Source organism: Psammomys obesus, unplaced genomic scaffold (genome assembly GCF_907164565.1).
Source record: "Psammomys obesus unplaced genomic scaffold, mPsaObe1.curated_primary_1811, whole genome shotgun sequence".
Classification (NCBI taxonomy): domain Eukaryota; kingdom Metazoa; phylum Chordata; class Mammalia; order Rodentia; family Muridae; genus Psammomys; species Psammomys obesus.
In genome coordinates, this window is record NW_026588752.1 from 6081667 (window position 1) to 6095007 (window position 13341).

General features: G+C 52.2%; 1 protein-coding gene across 2 annotated transcripts; it reads right to left on the minus strand.

Annotated features, from left to right (window-relative positions):
* Positions 1 to 6037: 6037 nt before the first annotated feature.
* Tedc2 (tubulin epsilon and delta complex 2) lies at positions 6038 to 10550 on the minus strand. Of its 2 annotated transcripts, XM_055604379.1 has the most exons (10): positions 10446 to 10550; positions 10274 to 10372; positions 10016 to 10074; positions 9516 to 9906; positions 9074 to 9127; positions 8262 to 8355; positions 7994 to 8105; positions 7794 to 7895; positions 7114 to 7301; positions 6038 to 6815 (listed from the first exon to the last, which is right to left on the minus strand). In XM_055604379.1, the coding sequence occupies exons 1-10, from the start codon at positions 10493 to 10495 to the stop codon at positions 6669 to 6671; spliced, it is 1296 nt and encodes a 431-aa protein (XP_055460354.1). In that variant the 5' UTR covers positions 10496 to 10550; the 3' UTR covers positions 6038 to 6668. The 2 variants fall into 2 exon arrangements, with proteins under 2 accessions (XP_055460354.1, XP_055460355.1); XM_055604380.1 differs by lacking the exon at positions 7794 to 7895.
* Positions 10551 to 13341: the final 2791 nt, after the last annotated feature.

The window sequence follows — 13341 nt, forward strand, 5'->3', positions numbered from 1 at the left end:
GGTGTATAGTTGTATCATATGGTGGCCCAGTTGTCCAGAAGGACTTGAAAGCTTGGAAAATGGGCAGGGAATACAGCCTATTGGACAGCCCCTTTCGGTTCAGCGTCTGGTCCCCTGTTGAGGGCCCCTATGGAAAGGTAAGGAGTGGGGTCTGATGCAGGAAGAGGGGCTGGCTACAAATCAGAGTCAGAATCCCTGGACCTGGTGGTCACTGCAACGGTAAAAGGCCATATGGGGATGCCTGGTACTCAGGGCTGCCATTATGGACTGAGAGCATTCCTGACAACAAAAGGAGAAAAAAACAGCAGTCAGGAAAGGAATAGTGAAGTAAGGACGCTGGAACCCCCGCAGGACAAACCAAGGCTGCAGCAGAGGCGGGCACTTGGAGACACTGGATGACAGGTTGGTGGATACTTGGGTTGGCCTTTGGAACGACTGACTCTCTGACCCTCGGCATTTCCCCAGGCCTGCTGTCCACACACGCTGGAACAGACATCCTAGAGGGGCTGCTGGCCTCTCTCCTCGTCTGGACAGCCACAGAGCCTCACCTTTCCCCTTGCTAAAGTGAACCAGTATGTGCCCTTGGAGCAAATAGTCTTGGGCTCCTGGTTCTGCTCTTGGGCAGGTCAAGTTCAGAATTAGCCCTTCCCAACCACCTTCTTGGACCGGTGGTTCTCAACCGTCCTAATGCTGCAGCCCTTTCATATAGTTCCTCATGTTGTGGTGACCCCCACCATAAAGTCATATTTGTTGCTACCTCATAACTGTGATTTTCCTACTGTTCTGAATCTCAGTGTAAACATCCATGTTTTCCCATGGTCTTAGGCGACCCCTGTGGTTGAGAACCACTATTCTAGTTTCCTCTGCCCCTTACCTCATAGGGATGGGAGGAGCCCTGGTGGGGGATGAGAGAAACAGAGCTGCTTATACTTGAGAAAAACCTAGCTGGGAGCACAGACTGTCAGCCAACCATGAGATAGGGCTGGGAACAGCCTTTTACCCTAACAGTGAAGTGAGCTTTGTCTCCAGTTCAGCTCCCCATGAGCTGTGGCTGCTGGGATCCTCAGAACACATGATGGATTCTGATGCGTGGAAGCTGGTGTCTGGGGCTCAGCCTTGATGAGGTCCTAGGGGATGGGGAGGGGACAGGGGCTCAAATGGCCATTGCATCACCAGCTCTTCAGGGAGGAGGCTGTGAGTTTCATATCTCTTCCCTAGAATTGCCCTCCGCACACACTGTCTGGCCCCGGGGCTATTTGCAGATGGTGTGCTGGGCACTGGGATAGCTTTCTCTAGTCTCTAAGAGAGGCTTATAACTCTCAGTGGACCCGGCCACCTGTCTCAGCCCCTGACTGAGGCCTCTCAGGCCTCCCACCTCACTGTGCCCTACCCCCTCCAGGCGCTTTCTTTAACAAAGAGGTTCCACCTCCCTTCCTCACACCTGCAACTGCTCAAGCTCTAAACACTCACCCCAATTGGGTAACAGCAGCTGGCTTTGAGGGGACAGGGGATGATAGAGTGTGACAGTTTCAGGCCGCAGGGAGCTGCTGACCTCTCAAATCACCCCCTGCCCGGCCCGGGACCTACTGTCCCATTCAGACACTTGCCACCACTTGTTCTCGCCTTGTACGAACATTTATTGAGTGCCTATTATGCCTCAGGGGGCCCAGACGTGGTGAGGGGGGCAGGCCCTCTCCGCCTCACCCTGCTCCTTACGCTCGCGGTGCTCCCTACACTTCCCTTTCGGAACACCACCACCACCACCCTCACACACACACAGTCAGGCCGGCACGGCCGCAGCAGTCGCCCCATAGTGTTCAAAACGAAAAGCTGAAGAGCACGGGTTGGCGGAGGGAGGGTGTGAGGGGGAAGGGCGGAGAGGGAGGAGGCAGGGTACGGGCTCATAGCCCTCCGCGCTTCACGAGGACTTGGAAATACACAGTTTAGGTGGGGGTTTTCTATGCCCTACCAACACTGAAATGCATCGCCCTTTCTCGCCCAGACCTCGCTGGGAGGCCCGCCCCCCTCAGGGTTCTCCGGCATCCCGCCGCTCCACAAGCCCAGCTTGCCGCCGCCGCCGAGCGCGCCAGCACAGAAAGGTGGCGGTCAGGAGTCCAAGGCCGGCGCCAAAAGCAGCCAGCGACATGATCTGGGCCAGATCCAGGCAGGGCCCGCACAGCGAGATGGTGATGCCCATGCCAGCTGCACCAGCCAGCACAGCCAGAGCGCCGAAGGGCAGGACGCAGCGCGGCCAGGAGCCCCCTGCACCGCCGGTGGCCAATAACAGGGCGTGTAGGGCTCCAGGGGCCTCTGGGAACGCCAGGCCTGGCAGGGTGGGCTCGGATAAGGGCTCTGGTGTTCTCATGTTTCCGACTAGGCCGTGCTCCGGTGCGGGGATGGGGTGTTGAAGCTAAGGGTGCCCACCACAGCCTTAGGTCACATCCTGGTCTGCCACGTCAGAGCCAGTTGGTCCCAGACGTGGTGACGATACCAGGACGCCTGGGTGTTCCACTGCCTCCTCCTGGCTTTGGCAAAGCATTGGCGGGGGGGGGGGGCAGGCTGGGGGTTACTGTCTAAAGTCCTTCCCCTATCTCCATGGCGCCCTCACAAATACCCCTCCTAACTGCACCCAGGCTACCTCTCAGGCTTCGGGCACCTAGAACCATCCGCTGGACACCACCAGGTAGGGGGTCATGTAGTCAAGGACCACTGGGCTCCCAGAACTTTGCCAGGGACAACGGTGGACAGTGCTCTGCCCTTTTAGGATTTAGGATCGAGCAACGATGTGGGACACTGAGGCAGCAGGAAAAATAATAAGCCAAGTGAGCCAATCGATGGAATAATTCTGGGTAGCCTGTTACAGAAAGGGATCCCGAGGTGGGAAATGACTGGTCGGCAGGGTAAGGGCTCCCTCTGGATCAGGACACGTGGGCACACGCTCTCCAGGAAGCAGGGACTGACTGAAAAACAGCTTGGTTAGTCTAAGGGATGGCTCAAGTCAGGGGCATTCTCCTGTGGCTGGGTGATGCTGGACAGGCTAGGGTAGCCTCCTCTCTTGGCTCAAAGATTCGTGGGTTCTGTTCCAAGAGATGTTGCTCAGTCCAAGGAGGCTCATCGTGTTTTGGTCTACTTCAGCCTCACTCCCTCCAACCCGGACAGTGCCAGTGGGACTGACCTTTATAGACTTCTCTTTGTAAGGAGGGCCTCCTGCTGGTAACCAGAGCAAGCAGCTTAACCATTACCTGGTGCACTCCCCCCACCTATGGGCTTTACCAGGCTCTCCACAGACCTGGTTTTACCTCCATGTTCACTTCCTGTCAGGCCCCCTGAAGGGGCCTGTGACCCTTGTGATAGAGGCTGTTTTCCCTTTGCAAGGTCCGTGTCCTCTACCCAGTTTGGTGAGGCTTCCGAACTGTCTACACAAGACTTCAGCAGTAGCTACCTTGAAAAAAATGCTCAGGATAAGTGCTCTTAAAAAACACCCAAAATCTCAGCACTTGTGAAGCATAGGCAGGAGGCCCAGGAGTTGGAGACCAGTCTGAGCTACACAATGAGATCTTGTCTCATCAGGACAAGAAAAAAAAAGTTGGGTAACTGGAACTGAAGAGATGGCTTAGGGGTTAAGGACACTTGCTTTGGGGGCATGGTGGTACAGGGCTTTAATCCCAGTGCTTGGGAGGGAGAGACAGGTGGATCTCTGAGTCTGGATCCAACCTGGTCTACATATTGAGTTCCAAGCCACTGAAGGCTACATAGAAACAAACAAACAAAAGAACACTTGCTAATCTTCTGAGGGGTCCAGTTGAGTTCAGCTCCCAGCATGCACATCTGGCAGCCTTTAACTCTAGCTCCAGAGGATCTGATGTCCTTTCAGAGTCTGTGGAAACCCACACACAGTTGTCATACATGCAATTAAAAATAAACCTAACTTTCTTTCTTTCAACAGTATCCTACTACCAGGCTGACCTTAAACTCACGAGATATACTTGCCTCAGTTTCTGGAGTACTGGGATTAAAGGTGTGGGCCATAACGACTAGCTAAAAATAAGGTCTTAAAAAAAAAATCCAGGGGCTAGAAAGACGGCTCAGCAGTTAAAAGCATTTGGTGCCCTTGTAGAGGATCCAGGTTTGGTCCCCAGTATCCACGTGGCAGTTCACAACCTACCGGAACTTCAATCCAGGGGATCTGAGGCCTCAGGGACACACGTGCACATCCCTGTACAGGCAACCACATAGACACAACATGTATTTAATTATTTTATACATGTGGGTATTTTGCCTTCATGTACGTACATTCATCATCTGTGTGGTTCTTGCCAAGACCAAAAGAGGCCATCGGACCCTTTGGAACAGGCAGCTCTGAGCCATAATGTGGGTGCTCTTAACTACTCAACTATCTCTCCAGCATCCAAAATAAAATGTTTGTTTGTTTGTTTGTTTTTTTGGGACAGTGTTTCTCTGTGTAGCCTTGGCTGTCCTGGACCTTCTTTGTAGGCTCCGCCTGCCTCTGCCTCCCTGAGAGCTGGGATTACAGGGGTGTGCCACTGCGCCTGGCTAGAAAACAGTTTTTTAAAACTCTGGGAACAGGCTAAAAGTCCTTAAGAATATTGCATGGGGCTAGTGAGATGGCTCAGACGTTAAGAGCTGTTCTCCCAAAGGTCCTGAGTTCAGCTCCCAGCATTAGTGAGACCTGGTGCCCTCTTCTGGGGAGCAGGTACACATGCAGGCAGAACATTGTATAAATAATAAATCTTTAACACACATACACACACTCCACACATATCCATCCATGATGTAAACTCAGGACCAGGACTGCAGAGACCACAACCTGACCCCTGCTCTTTCTTGTCCTCCTAGGGGAGTAACAATTCCTTATGTAGAGTTGTGGAACTCTGCTAGCTAAGGTCAAAACCTGACATTTCCAGATAGCCTCTGAGCTTGGTCTATTAACAGCGACTTCCTTTCTCAACGGGGTGCCCTCTCTACCTGAACCCTAAAGTCTGTAAGGAGCATCACAAAGCAGTCAGGGAAGATTACAGGCCTGACCCTGCTCAAGCAAGCACCTGGAGATTCCTGGAAATACTCTTCCCTACGCTAAGGAGGTCTTAGTTTTCGGCAAAGACCTTCAACTGAACCTGGAGGTTTCCCCCCACCCGTAGAATAATTAAGTACTGTTGTGCTAGGACTGCACCACTACATGTAAACGAAGTAGCCCTGTGCTACCATGGAATCAAATTCACCCTTGAAACCCTCCCACTGCCTAAGGTTTATAAATCCCTGATTTCACAGGGTAAAGGTACTGCCTGACACCGTCAGCTTTCCAACATGGCCGCCTGAGATTCACTTTTATTCTGGGGAAGGAAGGGATCCCTCTTTTCTGGAGATTAGATGCTGAACTCTGGCTGGCACCTTCCTGACCTTCATGAGCTGTGTTGATCTCCTGACCTTTGTAGGAGCACCCACTGGGCCTGGACCCGCCTTCCAGCCTCATGGGACCTTCTTGGCTGAGTATCTCCAGGCCTGTGTTTCACAAGCTTGTGCCAAATCCCCACCTCCCTGCGACTTAGACAAAGGGTGTAAAACTTTGTCTGATACTGACAATCTCATTTAACTGTAACACCGAAAAACTCATTTCCACCTCCCCCGGTGAGGCCAGGAGTCTTGCCTAGCACGCCTTGCTCTGAAGTGCTCTAACCTGTTCCGGAGAGAAACGGAACTTCAGATCTCTGGGTCCCTGACCACAGCATCCCAGACTACCGCTGGAAGAACGACACAGGGTGAAGCCTAGGGAATGACAGCACCACCAGTGGGAGATGCTCAGCAGGACACAGGGAGACCCCACAGGCTGCTACAAAAGCTGACCCCAGGTGGCAAAGGGATGAAGCTGGGGTGGCCATGGGCAGAGACAAGCCTGTTCTGATGTGGCTTATGGTTTTCTGCCTTTATAGTGAACACACGGGGAAGAGACTTCAGGGGTGCCAGGGCACAAATGATTGTTTCCTCCCCTTCCCTTTTGCAGAAGAGTCACATTTTAAAATTTTTGCTTAATATGTTCTTTCCTTTATTTAACTGACAGGGTTTCAGGCTGGCCTTAAACTTGGGATCCTCTTGCCTCAGCCTCTCCAGTGGGGTTACAGGTATGCACCAAGCCCCTTAATTGATGCAATTCTCTTTTTCTCTTGCTGTCTTCATTTACTTACTTACTTAGGTTTTGAGACAGGGTTTCTCTGTGTAGCCCTGGAACCAGGCTGGCTTTGAACTCACAGCCATTCCCCTGCTTGTGCCACAGCCCTCCAGCTAATTGATACAATTCTTAAAAACCACAAAGAAGGAAACAAGAATACAGAAAGCTCCTTGCCAAGCCCTACTATGATACAATTTAAATACATACACTTCCTGAAGCAGTTCTAGTATCATACTAGTCTGTAGGTCCACAGTGAGAAAAAGCAGAGGTGGTCAAGGAAGACTCCCCTAGGAAGGTAGAAAGCTGAGCCCTGACTAAGAGGAACTGGTGGTGGGTATGCCTGGCCCCCCAGCTTTCCCAGTGGGTTACAGGTTTCTCTGTGCTCTTAGCTCCCCCAAACAGGAACATCTCCCTCAACCCCTGTTCACTACACTCCAGCAGAGAAGAGGGGGCTCTCCCAGAGACGCTAGTCTGACCAGACTGTTTAGTCAGCAGGGTCATCTCGAAGGACTGTGAGGAAGTCCTCGCCTCCTTTACAGAGAAGACTGTATGCTGCCCGACACAGCGCCAGCCAAGGCGGTCCTCGTGGTTCCTGGGTGTTTATCAGAGGGAGGAGTTCAGTCATCAGAACCTGGGAAATGATACAGCCAAGGTCTCAGTGATACCCTATCCTAGGTGGCTAGACCAGGCTACCCATGTGGGCAACCCTGGGACAAGCTTCCATCCTCCAAGCTTCCTTCCTGAGAGTCTATACATCCTGGACATGCAATGTGCTTGGAGAATGTGCTGGCGGCTCACACAGAGGCCAGACACTCATCGTCACAGCCCATCCCAGATTATTCTCTCTTGAAACTGACCCTCGGGAGGGCACGTGCCAGCCTCAGTGATGTCACCACCTCCCGGGAACCCACCTCCTGCTCCGAAAGTACCTTTTCCAGGTGGATCTGCTGGTCCAGCATGGCCACCTGAAGCTTCAAGGTTGCCAAGGTCTGCAGCTCCTTGGTGCTAGAGTAGATAAGGAGCTCAGGGCACCAGAAAGAGTCCACTTCTCCACAAAGTGATAAAGCCTGAGTGGGCTTCTCCACAAGGCATGGTCCTGGCGGTTGTTCGGTCATAGCTATGAGAATAGACATTTGTAGTCTCACGGGGTGACAGCCAGTAAGTACAGGTCAGTACTTCATTTTCCAGGCACCTCTTCCCTACTCTCAACTGACCCTGGCTTTAAGAGATACAAAGCTGCACTTTTTTTTTAAAGACAGGGTTTCCTGTGTAGCCCTAGCTGTCCTGGACTCACTTTGTAGACCAAGCTGGCCTCAAACTCACAGATACCTGCCTGCCTCTCCTCCCTGACTGCTGGGATTACAGGTGTGCGCCACCGCGCCTGGCTCAAAGCTGAGCTTTGAGAACAACCCAGCAGTGTAAGTCAGGTGCTGCACACCTTTGACCCCAGCACTTGAGGGGCAGAGGCAGGCAGTTCTCTCAGTTGAAGACCAGCCTAGTCTACAGAGCAAGTTCCAGGATAGCCATGGCTACACAGAGAAACCCTGTCTCAAAATGCCTTGACCCTAGTTCAGCCCTCAGCACAGGCAGTGGTAGGCTAGAACCTCACCTGCTTGCAGCACCTGGATGCTGCTGAGGCACTGTCCAACCATGGTCTGCAGTCCTTCCAGGGTGAGCAGGCATCCGTACTCCTGCATCCAGTCAGTGGGGGCTACGCGGGTTGCCGGGGGCAGGCGGGGTCCATGATGGCTCCCTGTCTGTCCCCCTTGCCTTTTCCCCCCCACCCAGGTTCCACTCAGGACCACTGACCTGTTGAAAGTTTCTTCTGCATATGGAGTCTCAGCAGCATACAGGCCTTCCTCAGGCTCTGGGCATGCGCCCTCACCTCTGCAGCACCGGGCCTATGGCTGGGACAACCTGACTGCACACTAGTCAGGGAAACTGTCCTGTAACCAGACCCTCCCCTTCACCAAAGATGAGTCTGGAGAGATACCACTGCCATGCCATGGTGGCCCTTTCCCAAACCCGCCAGGGTTAGAGCGAGAAACCCCCAGCTCTCCCAGGTCAGTACGGATACAGCCATCTGGAGTTTGTGGAGGAACTGAGTTTTGGCGGCGCTGGCGGCATCCGTGGAGTCATTGGTGTGTCCAGAGCCGAGCTGGGCCCACAGGCTGGAACAGGCACAAAGGCACGCCGGGAGGAACCGGGTCATTTTAACTAACCAGAGCGCACCTTAAGAGGTAGGGGATGGGATGGGCAGGGGCACACCTCCAGCGTATGGCTTTGCTAGATGGCAGTAGGGGTTACTAGAAGCCTCAGGGAACCTAGGGGTACTGACCAAGACAAGGGGACAGGACAGATCTGTACCAGGCACAAAGCAAACATCTGAGAGGAGACACCTTGTTTGACCCTCACAGTACCTCTGTGAGGCAGGGCCTATTACTGTCATTCCAGAAGGACTATAGTCTGGAATTTGGAGACCAAATGTCATGTTCAGCCCTTAAAACTTGAATGGTTGAGGGCCGGAGACTCAGTGGTTAGGAGCACTTGCTACTCTCGTGGAGGGCGTGAGTTCAGCCCTCACTTCAGGGAGCTCATAACCATCTATAACTCCAGACACCCTCTCCTGGTGGCACACACACACACACACACACACACACACACACACACACACACCATAAAAACAAAGGAAAACTACAATCAAATATTTGTGTGGTTGATCTGGGAACTTTCAAAGCTGCTAACCTGAGTTGACTGTAACAGCAGATTCTAAGCACGCACAGGGCCCTGACACAGCAAAAGCAGAGAGACCTGCTGGAAGGGGTTTTGTTTGCACATCCCAATGCTAGTGATGTTTTCCTGTCTCTTAGCCCCCACCTCAAGCCTTACCGGGAATTCTGGGAAGCTGCCTTCCTGAAGGCCACAGGTAGTTGCAGGAGAGTCCTGTGAGAGAGAGGCCCAATGTTCACAGCAGCTTCTTTTCACTCTAAGACTGTCATTCTTCATCCTGGGTCAGGACCCATTACGGGTGAACCTTCTCACCTCCTCTTCCTTAACAGTCTAATTCTCAGACAAGTTTCTTGAAAGGGGCTGCCGGAATAGCATGGGTACTAGCCTAGTCCAGAGAGAAAGCCCTGCAGAGTCCATCTAGACTCCATGGGCTCATCAGGCTCCAGAAGGACAAACTGGATATCATTTCAACCAGCTGTTTTTCCCTGCCTGCTTCAGCGCGTGACCCTTACTTACGGGGCGGCATCCTGGGCTCTCCCACCCAGCTCAATGCCCTATCAGGATCTGAACAGAGAAGGCAGTGAGAGCCTGGGAAGCTTACCCCTTCTCCTTTAGTGTGAAGGGTTCTGTGGCACGAGGAACAGCCGATGGGGTCATCTGTTGGTTCCTGAGGCCTGGTCCAGATCTGGGAGCTTGGGCTTGTGTTCTCACACGGGTCCTATCTCCCCTTGGCGGAAGTCTGCCCTCAGGGTAGTCCTTGGCAGGGACTGTGGTCCACTGTATGTCCTTGGTAGATCTTGTACCTGATGCAAGGCTGCCAGCCTGGCTGGGAGCCTGGGAATGGGCAGCGGCAGTGGCTGCATTAGATGTCAGGCTGGGGGTTCTGTCTCTTTGTCCAGCCTTAGACACGCCTTTCCTCACGCGTACAGCCTTCTCCAGGGCCTGTGTCAGAAGCTCTAGTTCCTTGAGGTCTTCAGCACTCGGTGTGCATGCTGTGAAAGTCAAGACCCACGCAAGAGTTCCTCCTCACTGCCCCAGCACGGATCCCCCCGATGGCAGTATGCTAGATGAAAGCCAGGGGCAGTACCCGCTGACGCTTACCTGGAGTTGGGTCCTCTTCTTTGGTTTCTGCCTCTGGAGATGGGGACCTGGCTGGTTCCCTGTAAAGACAGGGCAGTTTCGGCATGGCCCAAACAGATCCTACCCCAGCCTCAGACTCTGCAGGATAAGCGAGGGAAACAGCAATGGCAACCAGCCTCTAGAAGTGTGCAGTTGCACTGGGCCTCCCAGACCCTGTGGCTCTGCATAATCCTGATGGTCTAAGGAAGGCCTGGCCAGGAGGTCCCAGGGTCCGCGTACCAGACCTGCAGCAGCCGCCTGGAAACGCGCAGGCTCCGCTCCAACTGCCGCTGCCGTTCAGCGCAGAAGTCCAGAGCGCCCTGCAGCTCCGCCAACAGCCTGAGGACAAGCACCCTGTGAGCTCGGAGCCCCGCGCCGTCCGCCCCACTCCCTCCTGTCGCACGAGACCCACCGGCGCGCGCAGTCCGTGGGCAGTAGGTAGCCTGCTTTAGCTCCAAGCATTTTTTGTCGCCGCCACAAACTCTCGCGCCTTCCGGGCAGAAGGACGCCCACTTCCGGCTAGGCTAACCAATCTTCCTCTCTGCGCTCAAGACCTCCGCCTTAGAGCGACTGTACCGCAAGCTCCACCCCACCAAGCAGGCCCCGCCCTAACCCCGCCCCGGGGCGGTGCTGAGGCTCCGTCGGAATCTTGACTACGACGCCAGGGTAGATAAGACTCATTGACTTCCGATTTGGATAACCAGATAATGCTCTTCTGGCAGGGCAATTTGTGTCTAACCTACTTTGAAAGCAGAGGTAAGCTGTGTTGCTGACTCCAGGGTCACTTAGTAGTCATGCATACGGACGACAGACGGTGTTAGAACTGGGTCAAGGGACTGACGCACGGGAAAGAGAGTCAGATAAGGTGCCAGAACTGAGAGCAATGAAGCCCAGGAAGTCTGGAGCATGTGCAACCTAGATTGGGCCTGCCAAGCTGGCGTTATGCCCTGGCAGGTTGTGCAAGAGACAGATGAGTGATGGATAACAGGAGGAGGAGAGGCTGAAGGCCAAAGATTGGCCGGAAGGGGTTAGGAACAGCAGGCAGACCACATGCAAACACTGCAGCTAAGGCCCAGCAATGGCCTTTGCCCTCAGAGATTTACCAGATCGGGTAAACTATTCACTTCATGTTTCACACTGACTTTTTTCTTTTTCTTTCTTTTTCAAGACAGCCCTGGCTGTCCAGGAATTCACGTTGTAGGCCAGGCTGGCCTAGGACTAACATAAATCCACTTACTTGTGCCTCCCTAGCGCTGAGATCAAAGGCACGCACAATCCATGTTTCATATTGAAAGCTATTTCTTTACCATTACCCCCTTAGCATTTTTTTTTTTAATTGTGACAGTCTCACGAGGCCCAGAATGGCTTCCAACTTAGTTTTTTTAGAACTCTGGGTCCCATGCATGCCAGGCAAGCTCTCTATCAAATGAACAACACCCCAGACTCATTAGCACAGTATTCTATGATAAAGCTCTAAGAAGCTTTTAATACATGAAATACTTCATATATACTTCCTCCCATGTCCCCTCTCCAAGTCCACTGATAGGGGAGGTCCTCCTCCCCTTCCCTCTGACCCTAGCCTATCAGGTCTCATCAGGACTGGCTGCAATTGTCTTCCTTTGTGGCCTGGCAAGGCTGCTCCCCTCTCAGGGGGAGGTGATCAAAGAGCCAGCCACTGAGTATCATGTCAGAGACAGCCCCTGCTCCCCTTACTATGGAATCCACTTGGATACTGAGCTGCCACGGGCTACATCTGTGCAGGGGTTCTAGGTTATCTCCATGTATGGTCCTTGGTTGGAGTATCAGTCTCAGGAAAGACCCCTGAGCACTTTTATTATTAACAGGCTGTCTCTCATTGCTGTCCTAACTGGTCTGAAACTCACTATGTAGACCAGGCTGGCTTTGGATTTACACATCTGCCTGCCTCTGTCTCCCAAACGCTGCTCATTTCTTTTCTTTTTTTTTCTTTTTGAGATGGTTTCTCTGTGTAACAGAGCCCTTGAACTCAGAGATCCCCCTGCTCTCCGAGTGCTGGGATTGAAGGTGTGCACTACCATGCCCCACTCTGCTGCTCATTTCCTAAAAAATAAGTTACATATATATATATATTAGTACATTATTCTGTTTTCAGTTAAGGCAGACTGTATGTGTAGCAGGATCTCATGTAGCCTAAACTGCCTTGAATTCACTATGTAGCTGAGGATGACCTTGAACTCTTCTTCCTGCCTCAATCTCTTTTTTTTTGTTTGTTTTTATAGGGTTTCTCTGTTTAACAGAGGCTTGGCAGTCCTGGACTTGCTTTATAGGCCAACTGGCCTCGAACTCAGAGATCCAGCTGCCTCTGCCTTCCAAGTACATACCTTTAAAGGCATGCACCACAACCAGCTAATATCATTTCTTTCTTTTATATATATTAATATATTATATAAATATATATAGTGTTCTACCAGCATGCCAGAAGAGGGCGCCAAATCTCATTAGAGATGGTTGTGAGCCATCATGTGGTTGCTGGGAATTGAAATCTGGACCTCTGGAAGAGCAGCCAGTGCTCTTAATTTCTGAGCCATGTCTCCAGCCCCCATCTCATCAGTATTTTTTAAGTTAAAACTTTTTATGTCTGCACAGCTTGCATGGCATGTGCTCATGGAGGCCAGAAAAGGGAACTGGATCTCCTGAAACTGAAGTTTCGGATGGTTGAAGCTACCATATGGGTGTGGAAATTTGAATCCAGCAAATGCTCCTAACCAATGAGCCATCTGCCCAGCCCCCTCCCATTTCTTAAGTGCTAGAATTAGAGAAGTGTGCCACAGCTTTTAGCTTTGTTTCTAAGGTTACAAATGTGGTTGGCTCAAGCTGGAAGTGAGGACAGGAGCAGTGCCCAGGAGGACTGGAGACAATAAACTAATTCTAGAGCCCAAACCATAAACCCTACTTGTTGAGGTGTGAATGTACATGGAATATAATAAAGTTGTGAGCCTGGTGTGTGAAGCCAAGAAGCAGAAAGGGACTGGGACCTAGGCAGATTTGTGGAGACTAAGACTCATAGATATCAGAGGGACCCAGGTGTGTGCCAGGATCACCTTCTACAGGTGCAGGCTGGTAGTGAGATTTTGTGTGTGGCCAGTATGTATGTGTGCCACAAGTATACCGAATGCCCACAGATATCTGATATCCTGGAACTGGGATTTAGGGTGGTTGTAAACCACCACATAGATGCTAGGAAACAAAACCAGGTCTTCTTCAAGAGAAACAAGTATTCTTACCAGCAACCATCTCCACAGCCCCAGGGAGTTAACTGAGAGTTTGAC